Source organism: Mus caroli, chromosome 19, assembly GCF_900094665.2.
Source record: "Mus caroli chromosome 19, CAROLI_EIJ_v1.1, whole genome shotgun sequence".
Classification (NCBI taxonomy): Eukaryota; Metazoa; Chordata; class Mammalia; order Rodentia; family Muridae; genus Mus; species Mus caroli.
The window spans coordinates 50,483,393-50,504,303 of NC_034588.1; the positions used below are offsets into that span (position 1 = coordinate 50,483,393).

The 20,911-nt window shown below is 38.8% G+C and overlaps 1 protein-coding gene across 3 annotated transcripts in view; it reads left to right on the forward strand.

Moving 5' to 3' along the window:
* The window catches only part of Shoc2 (SHOC2 leucine rich repeat scaffold protein), an 84,882-nt gene that overhangs the window by 34,229 nt on the left and 29,742 nt on the right, over positions 1-20,911 (forward strand). For all 3 annotated transcript variants that reach the window (XM_021151661.2, XM_021151659.2, XM_021151660.2), the window contains exon 2: positions 5,798-6,733. In XM_021151661.2, coding sequence (XP_021007320.1) covers positions 6,031-6,733 — 703 coding nt within the window. In that variant the 5' untranslated portion in view covers positions 5,798-6,030. The remainder of the gene's footprint in view (positions 1-5,797; positions 6,734-20,911) is intronic.

Consider the following 20,911-nt stretch of genomic DNA (forward strand, 5'->3'; position numbering starts at 1 on the left):
GAGACAGGGCTTCTCTGTATAGCTCTGGCTGTCATGGAACTCACTTTGTAGACCAGACTGACCTCGAACTCAGAAATCCGCCTGCCTCTGCCTCCCAGGTGCTGGGGTCAAAGGTGTGCGCCACCACCACCCGGCTTAAGGTCCTATTCTTGTGCTTCAGTTATGTTTGAATATTCAGGATCTGCTGTGGTAGAATAGCTAGGCTCTAGTGGAGACATATTGCCCTGGCTGTTATTGTGTTCTTATGCTGGTACTAGGTAGGCATCTAGGTTTGGGGTGATTATAGGTCTAGGAGGTGCTGATTTCTGGGTTTGTCTTTTTTAGTTGGCTGTTTAGTTCCTTGGTTTCTGTTTGCTTTCTGGGTTTTCGGAGTGTTGGCTGTGTGTTGCCTGTTTTATTGATCTATTAAGGGGAATGCATGCTAGTGTTAGAGGCTGGGGACAGGAGAGGTCCAGGGAGATGGAGTGTTAGGGGCAACCCTGAGGATTGGATATAGGACAACAGAGCAAGTGGAGAAAGTCAGCAGGCAGCCTATCTGGTTATCTGGAAGGCAGAATCTGTGGTTGAACAGGGGATATTAGCCCGACTTGGGGGCCAGGACACAGCTTGAGATGGGGAGGGGAGGCCAGAGCAGGGGTGGTCTATGGATCCGCATAGATGTGGACGGGGTAATGGGGCAGGTGGGTGGGGAGGTTGCAGTTGGTGTTCTGTTGCACTATTAGGAGCAGCCCTAAGAACTTGATCTAGGAGAACAGAGAGTAGAGAAGGTCTGTGGGTAACCTACCTGCTGGTTTCTTTCATTTCTTATGGTGTAAGTTCTAGTCTGTAATTCTTTTCATTTTGCTTCATTTAATATGTCTTCATTTTATTTACATTTCTGGAGGCTGTTTCTTCTGAGTAAGTAATCCTGGGTATTACATCTTTTAATACTTGAAAAAAAAATTTCCACTTCTTTTTGGCCGGTGTGGTTTCTGTTGAAAAGTTCACTTCTCAAGTCATTGTTAAGACTGTAGGTTTACATTGGCCAGTAAATGTGATTTTCATGTTCATGCATATGAAATGTGCAGATTTCTTTGGGTTTCCTTGGTTTGGAGAGAGTTTGCTCCATATTTTCTCTGAAAAGATTTATGAAAATATCAGCCATAATCTTTTCAAGTATGTTTTTTAGCCCCACATTCTTTTTCCCTGCCTTGGGTCTTGTTTTCACACACTGCTTGAACTTCTGTTACTTGTTGAATTTTACAGAGGGGAAGTGGAGGGGGAGGGGGGATGGGGAAGGATTGTGGGAGGGAGTGACTGGGAGGAGTCAGTGAGCAGGATGGGTGTAAAGTGAGTAAGTTAAAAAATTAAATTAAAAAAAAATGTCGAGTTTTGAAAATCTTTGTTGAGATTTCACTGAGCTTTCTGTAATTTCTGTTCTTTAATTGACCAATATGGTAAATTTTACAGTTTTTTTAATTATGATTTTTAGTTGTAAAATTTTCAGATTATTTCTTTGTATCTTTTGTTCTTAAAATTTGATATGTTTGATTTCAAGAGCATTTATATAAGTTGTAACATTTTTATTTTATTTTAACTGAAGTATTTTGTTCTTATCAAATTATTTAACAGGATCTTCTGTGATCTGCTGGTCATCTTTTCTCTGTAGAATCAGTATTTTCTTAGTTGTTGGTATAAGAAATTTTAGATTATGTCATGAACATCTTGAGAAATGAATTTTTATATAAATCTTCAGTTTTCTCAGAGAATCAACCTGTTTGGTTCAAAACAAATGTCCTTGCCCCTTGGTGGCCATTGGTTCACTTGGTTTTCTGAGTACTGTTGGTACTCTGCTCCACCCTGCTGGGTGCCATCCTAAGACTAATTGCAGCTAACAGTCAAGTGCTCTGAGCACATACTTTGATTTTGCTTTTTTGCATGAATTACTAGGAGCTTGAACCTGGGAATACTAAACATATTGACAGACTCTGTCTGTAGTCTCTTCTTCTGCTGGATGTTCTCTGTTGCTGGGAGAGGGTGCTGTGTGGTGTTTTCAGCAGTAGTACAGAAAATATTACCAGCAATAAAGAATTACTCACAAAATATAAATTATTTTAAACTACAAAGTATTTGAGGTGAACTGATGCATCCATAGAGTTTGCCTGTCTTTCCTGTCTTTGTGAATTCTTTTTGCCTATCAGTTGTTCAGTAAACTGTACATACATTCGTGCACCACAGAGGCTGGCTGGCTAACAAGTCCTAGAGGTCACCTCCTTAATACAAGTGATTACACGTGAGCATGGTCATGACTGTCTTTTCATGTGGCCGCTGCGGATTGAACTCCTGTATGTATGATTGTGACAAGTACTTTATCAACTATACCTAAATGAATCTTGTGCCATTAGATGTTTGTTTCTAGTTCTTAAAATATAAATATCCACAGAGATCACTTTTGTTACTGTTTTTCAAAGGTAGTTCTTATATCTACGTGCATCAGAATCAACTGCTATTTTTATTATAACTCTCCTGAACTATGTGCCTTTTCCCCTTACAAATCTCACGTTATTCATTTTGTACTTGTTGTTTCTGCGCCTTACTTTGAGACCTTACCTGTTACCTAAAGCCGTTTGGCTAGTCATGTAGGTAAAGCAGACTCAATATATATATATGACTCAATTATATAGCATGTAGGTAAAGCAGACTCAATAAGTCTAGCCTATGGATATGCACTACCTCATTTGGATTCTTCAAAAGTTTTTTTTAGTGCTTTATGTGTATGGAGGTGGGGCGTCTGTACATGAATATAAATGCACTCAGAGGTGCAAGAGCCTCCTGGAGCTGAGGTTACAGGCTGCTGGGGTTATAAGCTGCCTGATGTGGGTGCTGGGAACTGAACTTAGGTTCTCTGGAAGAGTTGTATAATGCTCTTAATCACTGAGCCTTCTCTCCAGCCCCCTAATTTGAATTCTTGATTCTGTTAGTATCCAAAGATTAAAGGCCTAGCTAGTTAAAATACTAGAAATAAAATATTTATGTGTTTTTGTGTCTGTTTTTATAAATTGGGGGATAAGAATTCCTTTCTTTCTTTTAATTGATTAATCTATCTATCTTACATCCCAGTGCAGTGCCCTGCCGCCACTCTTCCCATCCACTCCTTTTCTCTCTTTCTTCAGAAAAGGGGAGGCCTCCTAGAGATATCAGCCAGCCTTGGCATATCACGTTACAATAAGATTAGATTTATCTTCTATTTGGGTTAGACCAGGACTCCCATTAGGCCATCCTCAATGTCTGCTCCATCTTTACACCTGTATATTGTTTTTTTTTATTAGATATTTTCTTCATTTACATTTCAAATGTTATCCCAAAAGTCCCCTATACGTGCCCCCCCGCTTGCCTGCTCCCCAACCCACCCACTTCCTGGCCCTGGCATTCCCCTGTACTGGGGTATATGATCTTTACAAGACCAAGGGCCTCTTCTCCCATTGACGTCCTACTAGGCCATCCTCTGCTACATATGCAACTAGAGACACAAGCTCTGGGGGTACTGGTTAGTTCATATTGTTGTTCCTCCTATAGGGTTGCAGACCCCTTTAGCTCCTTGGGTACTTTCTCTAGCTCCTTCATTAGGAGCCCTGTGTTCCATCCAATAGATGACTGTGAGCATCCACTTCTGTATTTGCCAGGCACTGGCATAGCCTCACAGGAGACAGCTATATCAGTGTCCTGTCAGCAAAATCTTTCTATCATATGCAGTAGTGTCTGGGTCTGGTGGTTGTTTATAGGATGGATTCCTGGGGTGGGGTGGGGGGTGGGGGGCAGTCTCTGGATGGTCCTTCCTTCAGTCTCATCTCCTAACTTTGTCTCTGTAACTCCTTCCATGGGTATTTTGTTCCCCATTCTAAGAACGAACGAAGTATCCACACTTTGGTCTTTCTTCTTTTTTTTTGAGTTTCATGTGTTTTGCAAGTTGTATCTTGGGTATTCTAAGTTTCTGGGCTAATATCCACTTATCAGTGAGTGCATATCATATGTGTTCTTTTGTGATTGGGTTACCTCACTCGGGATGATATCCTCCAGATCCATCCATTTGCCTAAGAATTTCATAAATTCATTGTTTTTAATAACTGAGTAGTACTCCATTGTGTAAACGTTCCACATTTTCTGTATCCATTTCTCTGTTGAGGGACATCTGGGTTCTTTCCAGCTTCTGGCTATTATAAATAAGGCTGCTATGAACATAGTGGAGCATGTGTCCTTATTACCAGTTGGAACTTCTTCTGGGTATATGCCCAGGAGTGGTATTACTGGATCTTCCAGTAGTACTATGTCCAATTTTCTGAGGAACCACCAGACTGATTTCTAGAGTGGTTGTACCAGTTTACAATCCTACCAGCAATGGAGGAGTGTTCCTCTTTCTCCACATCCTCGCCAGCATCTGCTGTCACCTGAATTTTTTTATCTTAGCCATTCTGACTGGTATGAGGTGGAATCTCAGGGTTGTTTTGATTTGCATTTCCCTGATGATTAAGGATGTTGAATATTTTTTTCAGGTGCTTCTCAGCCATTCCTCAGTTGAGAATTATTTGTTTAGCTCTGTGCCCCATTTTTTAATGGGATTATTTGATTTTTCTGGAGTCCAGCTTCTTGAGTTCTTTGTATATATTGGATACTAGTCCCCTATTGGATTTAGGATTGGTAAAGATCCTTTCCCAATTTGTTGGTGGCTTTTTTGTCTTATTGACAGTGTCTTTTGCCTTACAGAAGCTTTGCAATTTTATGAGGTCCCATTTGTTGATTCTTGATCTTACAGCACAAGCCATTGCTGTTCTATTCAGGAATTTTTCCCCTGTGCCCCATATCTTCAAGGCTTTTCCCCACTTTCTCCTCTATAAGTTTCAGTGTCTCTGGTTTTATGTGGAGTTCCTTGATCTACTTACACTTGAGCTTTGTACAAAGAGATAAGAATGGACCAATTCGAATTCTTCTACATGATAACTGCCAGTTGAGCCAGCACCATTAGTTGAAAATGCTGTCTTTTCCACTGGATGGTTTTAGCTTCTTTGTCAAAGATCAAGTGACCATAACACCTGCATATCTTGTAGGCAATACAGATTGTAGGTTGAAGGTTTTGTGGCTGTGTTAGTGTCATAATCTGTCCATTGGAAGTCTTGCCTGCTTAAAGGAGATGGGCTGATTCAGGCTTCATATCCCCTGCTGGAGTCTTAGCTAGGGTCACCCTCCTAGATTCCTGGGAGTTCCATTGCCTTAGGCTTCTAGATTGTCCCAGAAGTGCCTCCGCCCCCATTTCAGTTGTCTGTCCTAGTTTTCTCTCCCTGAGTTCTCCTGCCACTTGCTCCCTCCTGTTCCTTCCACCCCACCCCATCCATCCACAGTGTCTATTCTATTCCCTCTTCCCAAAGGAGAGTCACAGGTCCTCCCTTGAGCTCTCCTTGTAACCTAGCTTCTTTGGAAACAATTTATTTCTAAAAGGATTAGTTACATATATTAAATAAGTAAATATTTTAAAGTCATTAGACTAGTGTTGTGATTTTGCTTACTTTTGACTTCTCAAAACTGTGTATATAGTTAACTTGGATTCTATTTTCAACCTTTTCCTGTGAGATCCAAGTTCTGTGAAAGGAGGTTGATGTGCTCTACAGCTTCTGTAGTTTGCAATGGATGTTTCATGATAGAGGGGCCTAGAGTAATGTATAAGATATAGGAAAAATGACAAGTTCTATAATGATTGTTTTGAGACACTTTGCATAATGTTAATCATAACTTAAGGTAATTTACCACTGTCTGTGTTGTATTTCAGGAACTCTAATGAACTGACCAGGACCATTGTTACCAGTTGAAATGAGTTCTCAGAAATGAGCATAGTGCTGTTAGAGCCACCATGTAACAGACGGATGTGAGTCCAAGCTCATCACTTCTTCATGCCAACCCTCTTTGACTGGGTAGGATCTTGTCTCTCCATCGTTGATCTGGATTGCTGGCTGGCTAGGAGAAGGAGTTGTTCATGTAGTGTTTTAGTTAAGCTGAGTCACCATGAGTAGTAGTTTAGGAAAAGAAAAAGACTCTAAAGAGAAAGATCCCAAAGTACCATCTGCCAAGGAAAGAGAAAAAGAGTCAAAAGCCTCTGGAGGTTTTGGGAAAGAGAGCAAAGAAAAAGAACCTAAAACCAAAGGGAAAGATGCCAAAGATGGAAAGAAGGAGTCCAGTGCTGCCCAGCCGGGCGTGGCTTTTTCAGTCGACAATACCATCAAACGGCCAAATCCAGCACCTGGCACTAGAAAAAAGTCCAGCAATGCTGAGGTCATTAAGGAGCTTAACAAATGCCGGGAGGAGAACTCAATGCGGTTGGACTTATCCAAGAGGTCTATACATATACTGCCACCATCAATCAAAGAGTTGACTCAACTCACAGAACTTTATTTATACAGTAACAAATTGCAGTCCCTCCCAGCAGAGGTGGGCTGTCTAGTCAGTCTCATGACGCTGGCTCTCAGTGAGAATTCACTCACCAGTTTGCCTGACTCTCTTGATAACTTGAAGAAGTTGCGGATGCTTGATTTACGGCATAATAAACTGAGAGAAATTCCTTCAGTGGTGTATAGGCTAGACTCTCTCACCACTCTCTATCTTCGCTTTAATCGCATAACTACTGTGGAAAAGGACATCAAAAACCTGCCGAAGCTCAGCATGCTCAGCATCCGAGAGAACAAAATCAAGCAGCTGCCTGCTGAAATCGGTGAGAGCTCGGGCTGGCTCTGTAGCATTCGTAAGCTAAGTAACTTCCTTCAGAGCTTTCCACTTCAGAAACTTCTCAACTGTTGGAAAACAGTTCTATATTTTTTCTTATTGACAGTTTATTAAATATGGGTAGATAAGAGATTATTTTATTAAGTGAGTTTTAAAAAATAGATTTAATTAGGCTTTTCTTAGACAACTGAATTTGGTTTTTCATTGGAGAAAATTTAAAAGAGGTTTGCCTAATTTTTTTGTTTTTTGTTTTGTTTTTTTTTTGAGACAGGGTTTCTCTGTATAGCCCTGGCTGTCCTGGAACTCACTCTGTAGACCAAGCTGGCCTTGAACTCAGAAATCCACCTGCCTCTGCCTCTCAAGTGCTGGGATTAAAGGTGTGTGCCACCACCGCCTGGCTGCCTAATTTTTAAGTTGTTATTTTAATACATGTTTTTTTTAAGTATCTTTATAGATATATTTTATCTTAGCTACATTGTGTCAACTTTTCTATTCTGACTCTCTCTTTGTGTAAAAAATGTTTATTTAAATTAATATCACTTTCCACTGATTATCATGGTCAGTTGTCACATTACAGCTTTGTGAAAGAACACTGCCATAGGAAAGTATCTTCCCTGCCCTCATTTTTAAAAGTACTTACATGTTCATTAAAAATAAAGTGTAGCAGCTGGGCACAGTGGTGTGCATTACCCAGGAAGCCCCAGGCTGGGATGTTTGCTGGAGCCCGAGGTTTGGGTGCATCCTGACTCGCATAGCCTCAGAAACAGCAGCAGCAGCAGACAAAATCCAATATAGAAAGGCAGAAGAGAGGCCGACAATACAGATACATTGCTGCTGGCAGTTTGAAACATTTCACTCTAGTCTTATGTATTATACTGAAACAAAGGAAAAACTTAAAATGGTAATGGGAGGAAAGGAATATAGATGTGCAAACAGATCAATAAAAAGAAATCAACTCTCTGATCCTTTTTGGATAAATTTTGGACATTTAAAAAAATTTTGGGATACATTTCTGGACCATTTGGAATGTATTGACTCACTAACAGTTTTTGAGAAATTTAAAAAGGTAATATCTTTGAGAACTTTTGATAAGATTTTTAAAATATCAAAATAAGAAATGGATTTGGGAACATCAGAATTTTTCATGTTGTTGTAGGCAGCCTGTTTGCTTATGAATTACCAAAGATGAATTGAGTATTTTGTCTTATAGTGGATGGTACAGGAAACTTGCATACTGGGGTTTGCAGCTTCTTGGTGATATAGTGTTCTGTGTTTAACATTAAAATATTGCAGTTAAGTTTCAGATATGTTCTATTGTATTTCATACTACACTCTTAAAAATTGATTTTGTCTCAAGAACGAGAGGACAGGGTGAAGGGCTACAAAAAGCCATTCCCTAATTAGAGAAGTGCATCCTTACAGTGAACACTGGAGCTGTCTTAGTCAGTGTTGTATTACAGTGAAGAGACACGGTGGTCATGGCATCTTAGCATGGTAGCCAAGAGCTCTACATCGAGATCCAAAGGCAATAGAAAGAGACCGACTCTAGGCTTGATGTGGGCTTCTGAAATCTAATAGCCCACTCTGCACTTCTTCCAAGAAAGCCACACCTCCTCCTAATTCTGTCAAATAGTGCCATTCCCTGGGGAGCAGACATTTAGATCTGAGCCATGGAGACAGGCCATTCTGATTCAGACTACTACAGGAGCCTACAGAGACTCATGTTTGCCCAGGGTACAGGAAACACGCCGCTGATGGTAGGCCCACCCCTAAACAGATCACTCTAGCAACCCTCTTAAGGCTCAGTGAACATAACAGAAGTGAGGTCAGGAAGTCTGTCAGAACCAGAGGACAGGGTGACGGGCTACAAAAAAGCCATTCCCTGAATTGGTTACAGCTGCTATAACTAAATCAACTACAGTTTCCTGCACTGGGTCCACAGTCAAGGAAGCGGGTGGAGTTCACAGGGGTCCAACAGATCCCGGGAAAGGAGAAATAGCAATCACTTGCTTTTGTTTTGAGTTCTCTGCTCCATCCACCAGGCTACAATGGCTAGTTCCAAAGCCATAGTCACACAGATGGCCCTGGGTATTCTTTTTGGGTCACAAAGCAAACCAAATAGACAAAGCTGCATGGAAGATTTGTGGGAAAGGGGAGGATGGGCAGGGTTGGTAAGGACAGAGAAAAGTGGTCAGTACTCCAAGAGTACATCTGCCAAACTAAAATGCCATAATAATAAAAAAGAAAAAATTAATTTTTCTTAAATATATTTAGACAATCCAATATAGATTTTTCTCAAGTAATGTGTATACACGAGATGACTCACTCCTGAGCTTTTAAAATAGTCTCAAAAAAAAAAAAACCCAATCTGTAGGTGGAAATGCTTCATTCCATGTCCCCTATAGAAAGTAGCTGTTGAGTGACTCGCTTGAGTACTAGCTTCAGTCAGAATTTGATTCGTGCATAGAGCTCATTGTTGACAGAAGTTTAGTCTTTTGTAAAAAGAAATACTGATTTTTTTTTTTCTCTAAAAATGTTAGCATTCTGTCTAAACTCCACCTCCACACTGTAGTGAGCCTGATCCACTATAAAAGGGGCTGCTTGCCCCCTCCTCCCTCACTTGTTCTCCCCTTTCCCCCTCTCTCTCCACGTGCTCATAGCTAGCCTCTACTTCTCTACTCTCTCTCTCTCTCTTTGCCTTTCTCTGGCTCTACTACCTACTTAACTCTCCTCCCCATGCCCTGGGTCATTTCACTCAGGGTATCGGGTGCTGTCCACTGTGTTTTTAAGTGATTATCAAGAAATATAAAACGTTTTCTATCTATAACCTCATTGTTTGGTGTTTGTGATATACAGGGTCCCCACACTTTGACTAACTGACAAGTTTTCTCTCTTAGGACTTGATTCCCTAGTATTTGCTATCAGATTCCTTGGAAATGAAAAACTACATTTTTTCTGGGCGTGGTGGTGCACATCTGTAAGCTCAGCATTTAGGAGGCATTGCCTATTGGAGGTTGAGGCCAACTTGGGCCATATATAGACCTTATCTGAAAACCAAGCAAAAGTAGAATGTTATGTAGGAGTGAGAAGCTGGGAGGGGGAAGCACATGACCTGCAATAGTTTAAGGTAGGGGCAGGGTCAGAAGAACTAAGAGTAGCCACAGGCACTGAGTGAGCCTGGAGCTCAGCATTGGCTTTTGTGTACTCATAGGCACCATAGCCATTTGTCCTAAGTTTCTTTTGGACCTGATATTTCTCATTTTCAATCTTGAAATGGATTCTTTATTGTACAAAGAGTAGTCAAGAACTCCTGTTTCCAGAGGGAAATAGGAAATATTAACTGTTCCTTTAACTTTCTCATTGATTGCTTTGAGTTCCCAGTTAAAAACAGGGTTTTGAACCATCGTTTACTGGAGGTGTGTTGAGGTGGAAGTCAGATGTCAGGTTGAATTAATTGGTTCAGTTGAGGATGCTCTGAACAGTGAAAGTTTACAAGATAGTATTTGTCTGGGAAGGCCATGTTTATTATGCTTTGAAACCAGAGATAAATGCCATCTTTGTGTTATGATTTCTTTTCTCTCACTAAATGTGTTTGGTTAGAATATATATATATATATATATTTTTTTTTTTTCTTTCTGTTTTTTTTGAGACAGGGTTTCTCTGTGTAGCCCTGGCTGTCTTGGAACTCACTCTGCAATCACTCAGAAATCCACCTGCCTCTGCCTCCCAAGTGCTGGGATTAAAGGCAGGCGCCACCACTGCCCGGCTAGAATTTTTTTTTTTTAAATAATTAAATTACAACTTTCAAAAAATTATTCTTTAAAATAGTTTCATTAGAATGTTTATAAACATTTATGAACATTTATATTTAGTAAAATGTTACATATTTATTACTATACAATTTCAAAGAACTTTTTTTTTGCCAGTAGAATGATCTGATTGCTACACTTTGGGATATTTAAGACCCAGATCATTTCCCTCATTTAGAAACAATTCTCCTAGGGCTGAGGAGGCAGCCAGCAGTGATTACTCCCACAAAAAGGCATGGTGGCACTGGCTGGTGATTTCAGTGCTGAGGAGGCAAAGATGTATAGATCTCCAGGGCTGAGTGAGCAGCCTGCCTAGCCAAACAGGTCCCTGTGAGAAATCCTGCCTTGAAGACAGGGTGGGTGGCACCTGAGGAGAAATGACACTCAAATACGCCTCTGGCCTCCATCTTCCCCACTCCCAAACCAAACCAAACCAAACCAAACCGAAACAGCAGCCTTCATATGGATATGTGAGAAAGTCAAGTCAGTAATATTTTTTTACCCGTTTGACATAACATTTATTGAAAACAGTCAATTCATAATACTTGGCAGTATTATAGTTTATCTAAGTCAGTTGGTATGTAATGAATATGCAATAAATATATAATCAATTATCTATTCATAATAATACAAAATAAACATAATCAGTGGCTTTTAAAAATTGAATCAACTTAGTAGATTAACTGTTTCTGATTTGCAATTTTTCTTTGAATTTCTTAGATGCTAAGTGTTAGGCCTTTAATGCATATGGCTTGAAGGCTGGAGAGATGCCTCAGCAGTTAAAGGTTAGTTAGGCCCACCACTAAAATAATAATAATAATAATAATAATAATAATAATAATAATAATAATAAAGTAATACTTGAATAGAATTTATTTGAAACCTAATATTTACTCCCCCCCCACTATTTTAGCATTTTATATTTCAGCATTTTTAGCATTTTAGTATCATATTTTAATATTCTGGTATTATAATAACATTTTCGTGTTATTTTCAATATTACCTTAAATAGTAAGCTTTAATCCCTAAAAGTTTAAAAATTGTTTTAGTTTTTCCAGGAGCAATAGAATTGCTTTTATGGATCCAGACATTATTTACTAGAAATCTCATTTGAATGTTTTTTAACAAATGGCAATAAATAACTTTGCAGGAGCAGGAGCTCGGTAAGGAATTTAGAGAGTAGGAAGCTAACTATTTCAGATTGTCAGGTCTTTTACCAAACAGTAAATACCTGAGGGATAGAAGCTCTCTTCATTGTTCAAAGAGATAATAAGAGAAATGGAAGCAGTCTGTGAACCGGAAAAGCATGAAGATTGTCAGTTTCTGTGTTGCCTGAAGTAAGTGGGAGGGAGGGAGACATCAGTCATACCTTTAGAGCATGTTACCCAGTGACAGGGGTGCAGTGCCTGCTGTTCATGTTCCTTATACAAGCACTTGCTTAGAGGAACCCACAGACTACGTCTTTCAAGGGGTGGGGAGGAAGGGTTTCTTTGAGTGTCAGATTGCTCTGTTTCTCTAAGTCTACTTGTTGGTTGATCCTGTTTAATCGATATTTCAAACCTTTTTTTTTTTTTTATGTCTGTGTATTACATTTGGGTGAAAGTTTTGTTTCATATTTTCTTTTTGTTTTGTGGGGTTCTTTTTTTCTTGGGGAAACTCATTTTTTTAGTAGTCTTTTCAGTATTCTTGTCTTACTGTTCTGTTATTTCTTGCTTTTGTTTCTTTTCTTCATCAGAGATCATACTTTCTATATTTGGATGCTGGGTTACATTTGAATTGGATGTCAGAGCATTATTACAGCATTTTTGGATCTAGATTTTGTTGAATTACTTTATTGGACATATAGTTTGGCATACAGTTCAGTTACTGGGGAATCATTTTGATTCTTTGAATTTTCCTTTTCAGCTTTGGTTGCAATTGTTCTTTTGTTTAGATCTAAGCTATTCCCAATATGCCTTTCTCAGGACTCTTCCAGATAGACTGTATTTTACGAGAGCTTTTCTAATGGCAGATATTTAGACTGTTCCCAGCTCTGCATCACTATTGCTGGGAATTATTGGGTCATTTCTTACTGGCTTTTTGTTACTATTCCTCATTTGCCTTCTATATGATGATCAGCGTGGAGACACATTCTAGGCGGGACTTCCTCCAGGTGCAGGAAGCTTATGCTGCTGTGGGAGCGATTGTCTCTTACACTCTGCCTCACAGCAGCTTGTAGGCACTTCAGTTGTCTGGACTAGTCCTTTCCTGCTTGTTTTGTAACTTGTATCACTCTTGGGCAGTAACTTGGCAAACAAGATTAATACAGTTTTCCTTGGTCTTGGAGAACATGATCATGTTTAGCCCTAGGCACCATTTTCCTATATATTGTGTTCATTTTCTAGTTCATTATAGCCATGGTGGTTCATACGGACAGCTAGTCATTGCTGATTCCGTGGTTTGAATGAAGTATGTGTGATGATTATAGATGAATTCTCTTATCACCCTCTTGTAAGTGGTAACAGTTTGTTTTACACCATAGTTAAATTTCCTTCAAGTCATTGTAATCTTGTAGAGATTTAGATTCAGCTCTTAGGTGTTTTTTTTGGTTAAAAACCTAATAAACATCCTGTATTCTTAGACTGTGATTATTTTTTTCCTCTCCTCTGTTATATAGCTCTTTTGATACTCCTAGTCCTTCTTATTTTGGCACGGCTCAAGTTCCAAACTGTTTGGTACCATAGTAAGTCTGATCTGCTCTTTCTGCTTTCAGACAATTGTTTCCTTTTCAGGCTCCTCATAATCTCTCACACATACTTATTTTTATGTAGTGCAAATTTTGGAACTCCATTCTTTGTTAATTTTTTTTCTTTTCTGCTACTAAAGTTCCTTTAATAACTTTGTTATTAAACCTGTCCTCTGGCTTCTCAGACTAATGGAACACTGGTGTTTGATGAGATTATTTTCCACGAGCATATTTACCAGAAATGTCATAATAAAAAATGAGGATTTTATGTAATTCTATATTATTTATCTCTATGTAACATCATAACTCTTAAAACAGTAATGATTTGTTTAACAGTTACAATTATTCTCAGTGGAATTCTAAGTCAAGGTTATTTTTCCCAGGGTCTCTCTCATCAGGCTTAACGTTAGCCAAGGTTTGGGTGGTATCTGAAGACTGACCTGAGACAGATTCCACACCTAAGTTCAAAATGTCATTTCAAAGTCAGCTGACAGTGGGACCTTGCTTCATTAAGGATGACAGCTTAATGAAGAAATCATTAAATGAGAAATCAGAAGAGGTGGAAGCCGCACTCTTTTTTTTTAAAGATTTTATTTATTTTATGTATATGACAAGTACACTGTAGCTGTCTTCAGACACACCAGAAGAGGGCATCAGATCCCATTACAGATGGTTGTGAGCCACCGTGTGGTTCCTAGGAAGTGAACTCAGGACCTCTGAAGAGCAGTCAGTGCTCTTAACCATGGAGCCATCTCCAGGCACAGTCTTTTGTAATATAATCACAGATGTCACATGTCATGTTTAACATATTTTGCAGTTTAATCCAATGAAAGGAAGCGGGTAATTATTTAATCAGTATATGTATTTATCCTTAAGGAGGAGTCACTGTGAGCTGTTTTAGAACTCTTGTTACAGTTCTCTGCTTTTAGGGCTTGGATTCTTTCCACCTCCCTGCGTAGCTCTCACAGTAGGTAGGTACTGGGTTGACTGCTCCCTAGCTGGAAGGACGGACATACCCTAGACTCAGGTTCCCTGCCTTCTTTCAGAACATCCATTCAAATCTATGAGAAAATGAGCTCTTGGAGCAATTTTCTCATCATCTGTTTCAAAACCTTAATTTATACTTTATTATTTGGTCAAAATGATTCATATTCCTTAGTTGATATTTGGTACATGCCAGATTTTTCCCCTCCCATGCCTTTAGTTCTTTTTTTTTTTTTTAAGATTTACTTATTTTATGTATATGAGTATGCCTTATGTTCTAACGTGTACATGCTTATTTTTATTTTCTCTCCTGACTGCCCTCATCAATTTCCATTTCTTTGCCTTGTTTAATTTTACAGCAGTTACATCCTATTCTTTTGAGTCTTGATCCCATCTCTCTCTAGTGTAAGTTTCTGCATATGGAGTCGTGCTTGTTTTACTGCTGATTTTCACTAGGTACACAATTAGTTTTTCTTTTAAAAACAAGTTAGTAAAGTCATAGAGTTAAAGCTCACTAACTGTGGGCTGTGTTGGCACAGGAGAGCTTGGGCTTTAAGGGCTTGAGGCCCACCTGGCACTGCACAGAAAGATCCCATATAAAAGCAAACAAACCTGAAGAAATCCTTACCATAAATGGCCTTGAAGATCCAGAAGAATGGCTCTTAATGCTGAAATTTTATAAGCAAGCAATAAAGAACCAGTTTGGAGTACAGATCCTCTTCAGCGCCCTTTCATAATTATATAACTAATTTCCATTTGCTGTATTTATTGTATTGTAGTCTGTTTCTTCAGCATCCAGTGTGGAACCCAGAAAAGAGAATGATTGTTTGAATTAATGCCACGCAGTAATGATTTACCTTCTGTTAAGTTTTAGAAATATGTGTGATTGTATAATAGCCATTAAACTTAATACTTGAGTGGTTGGCCGTGTGTGTGTGTGTGTGTGTGTGTGTGTGTGTTTTAAGTATATTAAAGTCAAAGACTGTTAAACATTGGATGCCTTGGGATCTGCTAGGTCTAAGGAACTGAGTTTTTGTTTTTTTGGGTTTTTTTTGTTTTGTTTTTTTTCGAGACAGGGTTTCTCTGTGTAGCCCTGGCTGTCCTGGAACTCTCTCTGTAGACCAAGCTGGCCTTGAACTCAGAAATCCGCTGCCTCTGCCTTCCAAGTGCTGGGATTAAAGGTGTGCGCCACTGCTGCCCAGAACTGAGTGTTAAAGCAGCTAATTGCTGGTGCTCCCCTGTGAGAGCACCAGTATTAGCTGCTCGTATATTAACCCTGATTTTGGAAAACTTATGGGCTTGTTAGCAAATAACAATGAAATTGCTGAGCCTGTGATCCACCCCCCCCTCATTTTTACTACTTCTTCTTGTGCTTTCTAGGTAGTTTTTGCTCATTTTGTATATTGTAACCTTTTAACATCAGCCAGACTTGCTTTTCCCCTTGCAATCATGTGTATAGGTGACACGTGTATTCATCTAGTGTTTAGTTCATACTGTGCCACAGTAGATGTTTATGCTTTTTGTGAACTAACACCATCATGTCACTAGCACTTCTTAGGCTCCCCTTAATAAAACCACCTTATAGCTTGTGAGAGCCACTCAAATTATAAGCACTGCACACATCAGAATATCAAAAATCAAAAACACTGATAATCTCTAATTTAGCTGAGAATTCTTATCCATCGTTTATAGGAATGCAAAATGGTTTGACCATTTAGATGACAGCTATCCATGCACTACAAAGTTAAGTGATGTCATCATAATATATTTATCTCTGTGTGCTTCCAAGTATATACCTAGGTGACTTAAAAATTTGTGTTCACATTAAAACTTACACATGAATGTTTTAATTAGCATCTTTATTGCTAAGAATAGGAAGCAACTGAATTGTCCTTCATTAGGAAATGGCTAAACTGTCCATGGGTAGTGGGATACTGTTCAGTGACAAATGAACTGTCAAAGTACAGAAACCAACCAGACCATTTGGGTGTAAGTAAAAACTGGTGTGTACATGGTTCCAGGTATCAGGACTCATTGAGGAAATGGTTGTTGGCACAGTATGGGGGCTGGGGGGCATTGTTTACATATAGGAGAGCCTTCTACAACAAAAAAGGAGTCTGCCTTAAAATATCATACTGCTTGCTGAGTTTGAGAAATATTACAAAATAGTCATTAGCTTGTATTGAATCACAGCTGCTCCAAAGTTAACATAGTCTTGCTGTATTTAGCTGCCCTGTCCATTGTAGATTTGGTGTGCAACTTCCTTTACACTAGTGGACATTGATTCTAGTTAGAGTTGAAACTACTTAAGTATTTACTATTACAAAAAATAGTAACAAGCCAACAGTGGTGGTTCGGTGGTTCGTGCCTATAGTCCTAGTGCTTGGGAGGCAGGGGCAGGGGATGGAGAATTTGAGTCTTATGTGAGCCACATAATGAGATTTTGTGTCAAAGTGGGGAAGAAATGGAATAACAAAAAGTTTTGTTCTGATGTGAAGAATGTTAGTATCTAAATTAATTTTCCTTTCAGTTAAAATGATGGTTTGCACTAAGCACTGTAAAAGATGTGGGAAAGAGATATAGGTGTGTATTTCTGTCTTCCCAGGGCTGTTCCCAGGGAGGAGGAGGGGAGAATCAGTAGGGGAGATGGAAAAGAGGACTTTTCAGCTGTTGTTAGCTGCTGCTTATGCTTGTGCTGTTTTCTGAGAGATCTGGAGGAGAGAGCCTGGACCTTGGAAGGGACACGAGCTGAGAAGGGAGAAAATGATGCTCGAGATTGAGAACCGGTCACCAGTGTTAGACAATAGCCATTCTGACTAATGCTGAGGGAAAGGCATTGAAAGACTCGAAAACATAATAAAAGGATTGCCCCATTCATTTAGCATTATGTGATATTTCCCTATATCCCTGATAATGTACTTTGTTTTGCAGTATGCTTTGCATGCAATTGCTCTAGCTGATCTCGTGCTCTTTTGGTTAAGACTAGGCTTAGGTTTCTGACTACATTTAAAGTGCTGGGATTGCAGGTGTGCAGCACCAGGTCTGGCTCTCAGTGGTCTTTCTTTTTGAGGGGTATTGCTTGTTTGTTGTAGAGTTTTAGTGCAATATTTAATGAATATTAGTCAGCTTAAATGAATATTAGTCAGCTTCCAATGAACACTATACCACTTTGTGGCGAGTATGGATGCCTTAGATCTAGCAAGGTTTTTGCCTTAAAACATTCCCATTTCTCATGATCTTACTGCTATTAATGTTTTGATCAAACTGATACCTAATATATCAATGATGAGTTAAAAAGAAGTTAGCTGTCTTCTTTCTCTGTTCCCTTTATATCTATTAAGTTTCTGTATATATTATTTTCCTTTTTTCCTCCATTTATTTTAGTATTTCTTGTAAATCCGTTCTAGTGGGTACAGGTACCCTCAGTTTTTATTAGTCCTATAGGTCTTTGTTTCTCCGTTACTTTGGAAGGTAACTTTATTGGTAACAGACCTTTAGGTGGGTGATCTCCCTGCCCTGCCTGTGTTGTAATATCCCACTCTCCTGTTGTCTTTGCATAGTTTCTAAAGAAAGATCTAATGCAGTTCTTAATCTTGTTCTTCTGTATGTAGATTGTTTTTTTCTTTTCTTTCAAGACAAAAATTTACTTACTCTTCCTTCTTTAAAAATTTACATAATTCCATAAATTTAAGGTGATAAGCTGTTCAATAGAAGCTTTATATACATACATGCACATATGCATAAATAGATACACGCATACTAAGACACACAGGAAGTACTTTTTTGGGGTAGGAGGGATCTAGATAATTCCTACCATGTTAGAAGAGTAAAGCTCCCTTGTTGCATTATCATGCGCCTTTAAAGCAGAGGCTGTTCAGAACCTTTGAGTTATATATTTAAAGAAGGTTCAGGCAAAATTCTGTCTGTACATTCAGGAACAATAATATTCCTGGGTCAGTTCTCTCATGCAAAGGAGCCTTAATTTTCTAAGAGCTAATTAAGTCATGAAGGAATACTGAGCACTTATTTTACCCAAGTGTATATAATCAGAGAGGTGTGGCAGTCAAGCAGCTGAGCTGTACTTCTGCCTTAGTCCATCTACTGCTCAGTCTCTTTCTTCCGTGTGTTAGAACATCGGGTATTGGCAAAATGAGAATTTTATCACTGCAGCAAATGATAGAATATGTTGATAGAGAAAGTCCCAATGTCACAATAACCTTTGGCATCCTATAATACAATCCTCATGATTCTATGTGTGAATACAGGTGTATAGAGGGGATCCCTGACATGGCTATATGGTATTTATTAAAAGGCTCATCTGAAATCTGCCCACTGTACAAAGCAAGCAGAGCAGCTGTTAGTGTAAATTTAACCCAGTAGGCTGGGCGGGGCGTGGGGGTGGGGTTGTCTGAGATTTTCTGTTGCCTTGCATGCTTAGGTGAGATCAATAGCTTTTCTTCTGTCTTTGCTCTGAGAGCCTGCATGAGGTCTGTAGAGAGGGAAGGGCTGTTCTTAGGGGGCTTCAGTCGTCTCATCTGTATCCACAGTCGGTAGTGGCACTTACCTTTGAGTGGGTCTGGAAAACTGAATCTCAGAATTCACACTACTTTGTAGTTTTTAGGTCATGAATTTGTCCTTTGTTTTCAAGTCTCTGAAGAATGTAACAGGAGTTATTAATCCACCGCCTTTTAGTCAGTATTGTGAGGACAGCAATGTTGACTTAAAGTTTCTTTTACGTATCAGAATGAAAATTAGAGCTAAATTAATGTCTACATTTCCTCTCTTCCTTATTAGGATTTTTTTTTTAACACTAAGAGTATTTTTAATTTTGTCAGGTACTTACAACAGTCATCAAATAATTTTTTTGTGTTTAGAACTGTTGATGTGGCGAATTACATTTAATTTTTCAAACACAGAACCTGTATTGTATATGTGCAATTGATGACTCTTAGGTTATGTCTCTTAAGTGTCACCTACACATAGTGAATGTGATGTTATATTTAGAGGGTGCTGGCCGTTAGTCTATAGGTTCCTTTTTGTACTGTTTGATATCAGAGTAGTGCTTGACTCATAAAATGGCTAATTTGGAAATGCTCCCCGCTTTGCATCTTTTTGTGAGAGAGATGTAAGAGTTAGTTAATTCCTGTCTAAGCACTTGGTATGAGTCTCCAGAGAAACCATTTGTGCCTACAGTTTTTAGAGGGAGAACTTTTCAGTTACACATAATATTTATCTAATGTATATTGAATTATTGAAGCTTCATATTTGTTGGGTTTTGGTAGTTGTATTTTTTTATATTGTTCTGTATAGCCTAACTTTTTGAACTCACGATTCATGATTATTTTAAACACAGTAGGCTTGGCTGTAATCTCAGCAGGAGGATTGTCACAAACTGAGGATAACCCGGTCTATGTGGTGAGCTCTGGGCTATTTATATATATATAGCAAGACTCTGTCCCCCCACCAGAAACAATAAAAACAACAAACTGTAAGACTGGGCTGAATATGGTGGTCCATTCTTATAATCTCACCATTTGGGAGGCTGCAAATTATAGGTTCACAAATTCAAGATCGGCTTGGACTAATACAGCACACAGTTTATCTCACAACCCCCAAAACCAAAGCTTGTAGAATATACTCTCTTATTCATTGTGTGTGTGTGTGTGTGTGTGTATGTGTGTATGTATATATATAATATGTGTGTGTGTGTGTAAGTACACTGTAGCTGTCTTCGGACATTCCAGAAGAGATCTCATTACGGATGTATATATATATAATATGTGTGTGTGTGTGTGTGTAAGTACACTGTAGCTGTCTTCGGACATTCCAGAAGAGATCTCATTACGGATGGTTGTGAGCCATCATGTGGTTGCTGGGATTTGAACTCAGGACCTTAGGAAGAGCAATCAGTGCTCTTACCTGCTGAGCCATCATTGTTAATATTTATAGTATGTATTTTCTTCTTCACTTTTTTATCATTTCAATTTTAAAAGTATTATCAATATTAGTTTTTTTCTAAATACCAGCACTTGCATATGTTGATATGTCTCTACCCTCTTTAATTTTATTGATGTAGATTCTTGTATTTTTGATGCATATTCATATTTTTATTGTACTTGCCTAAGTACCCTCCATCTTCCAAGATGAAGGCTGCCTTGAGACTCTTCTTATCTAATGTGAAAATACATCTGCCTTTTAGGCTGGCCATCTATTTTATATTGTTACAAAGTAGATGTGGCATAGAATTTATTTGGAGGGTTAGTGGTATCAAGTGTATTTGTATTGTCCAACTATCATCATTATTCGGCTACAGAACCTTTTCATCATCTGAGGACAAAACTGTCCTCATTAAACTGCCACTCCTGTCCTCCTCTAAACCTAACCCTCTTTGAGCCCAGTAACCACTATTGCACTTTCTGTCTGGAGATAGGGTGAGTCTGAGTGCCTCTTAAGTAGGGTCTCACAACTTATAGCCTTTTGTATATGGCTTATTTCACTTAGCATATTTTTCAGACTTAATCAGTTTTAGCACATATCAGAATTCTATTCTTATGTAAAGCTATAGAATATTTATTATTAATATATACGTTAGTTTGCTTATTCTTTAACTTCTGGACACTTGGTGTTATACTCACTTTTGACAGTTAA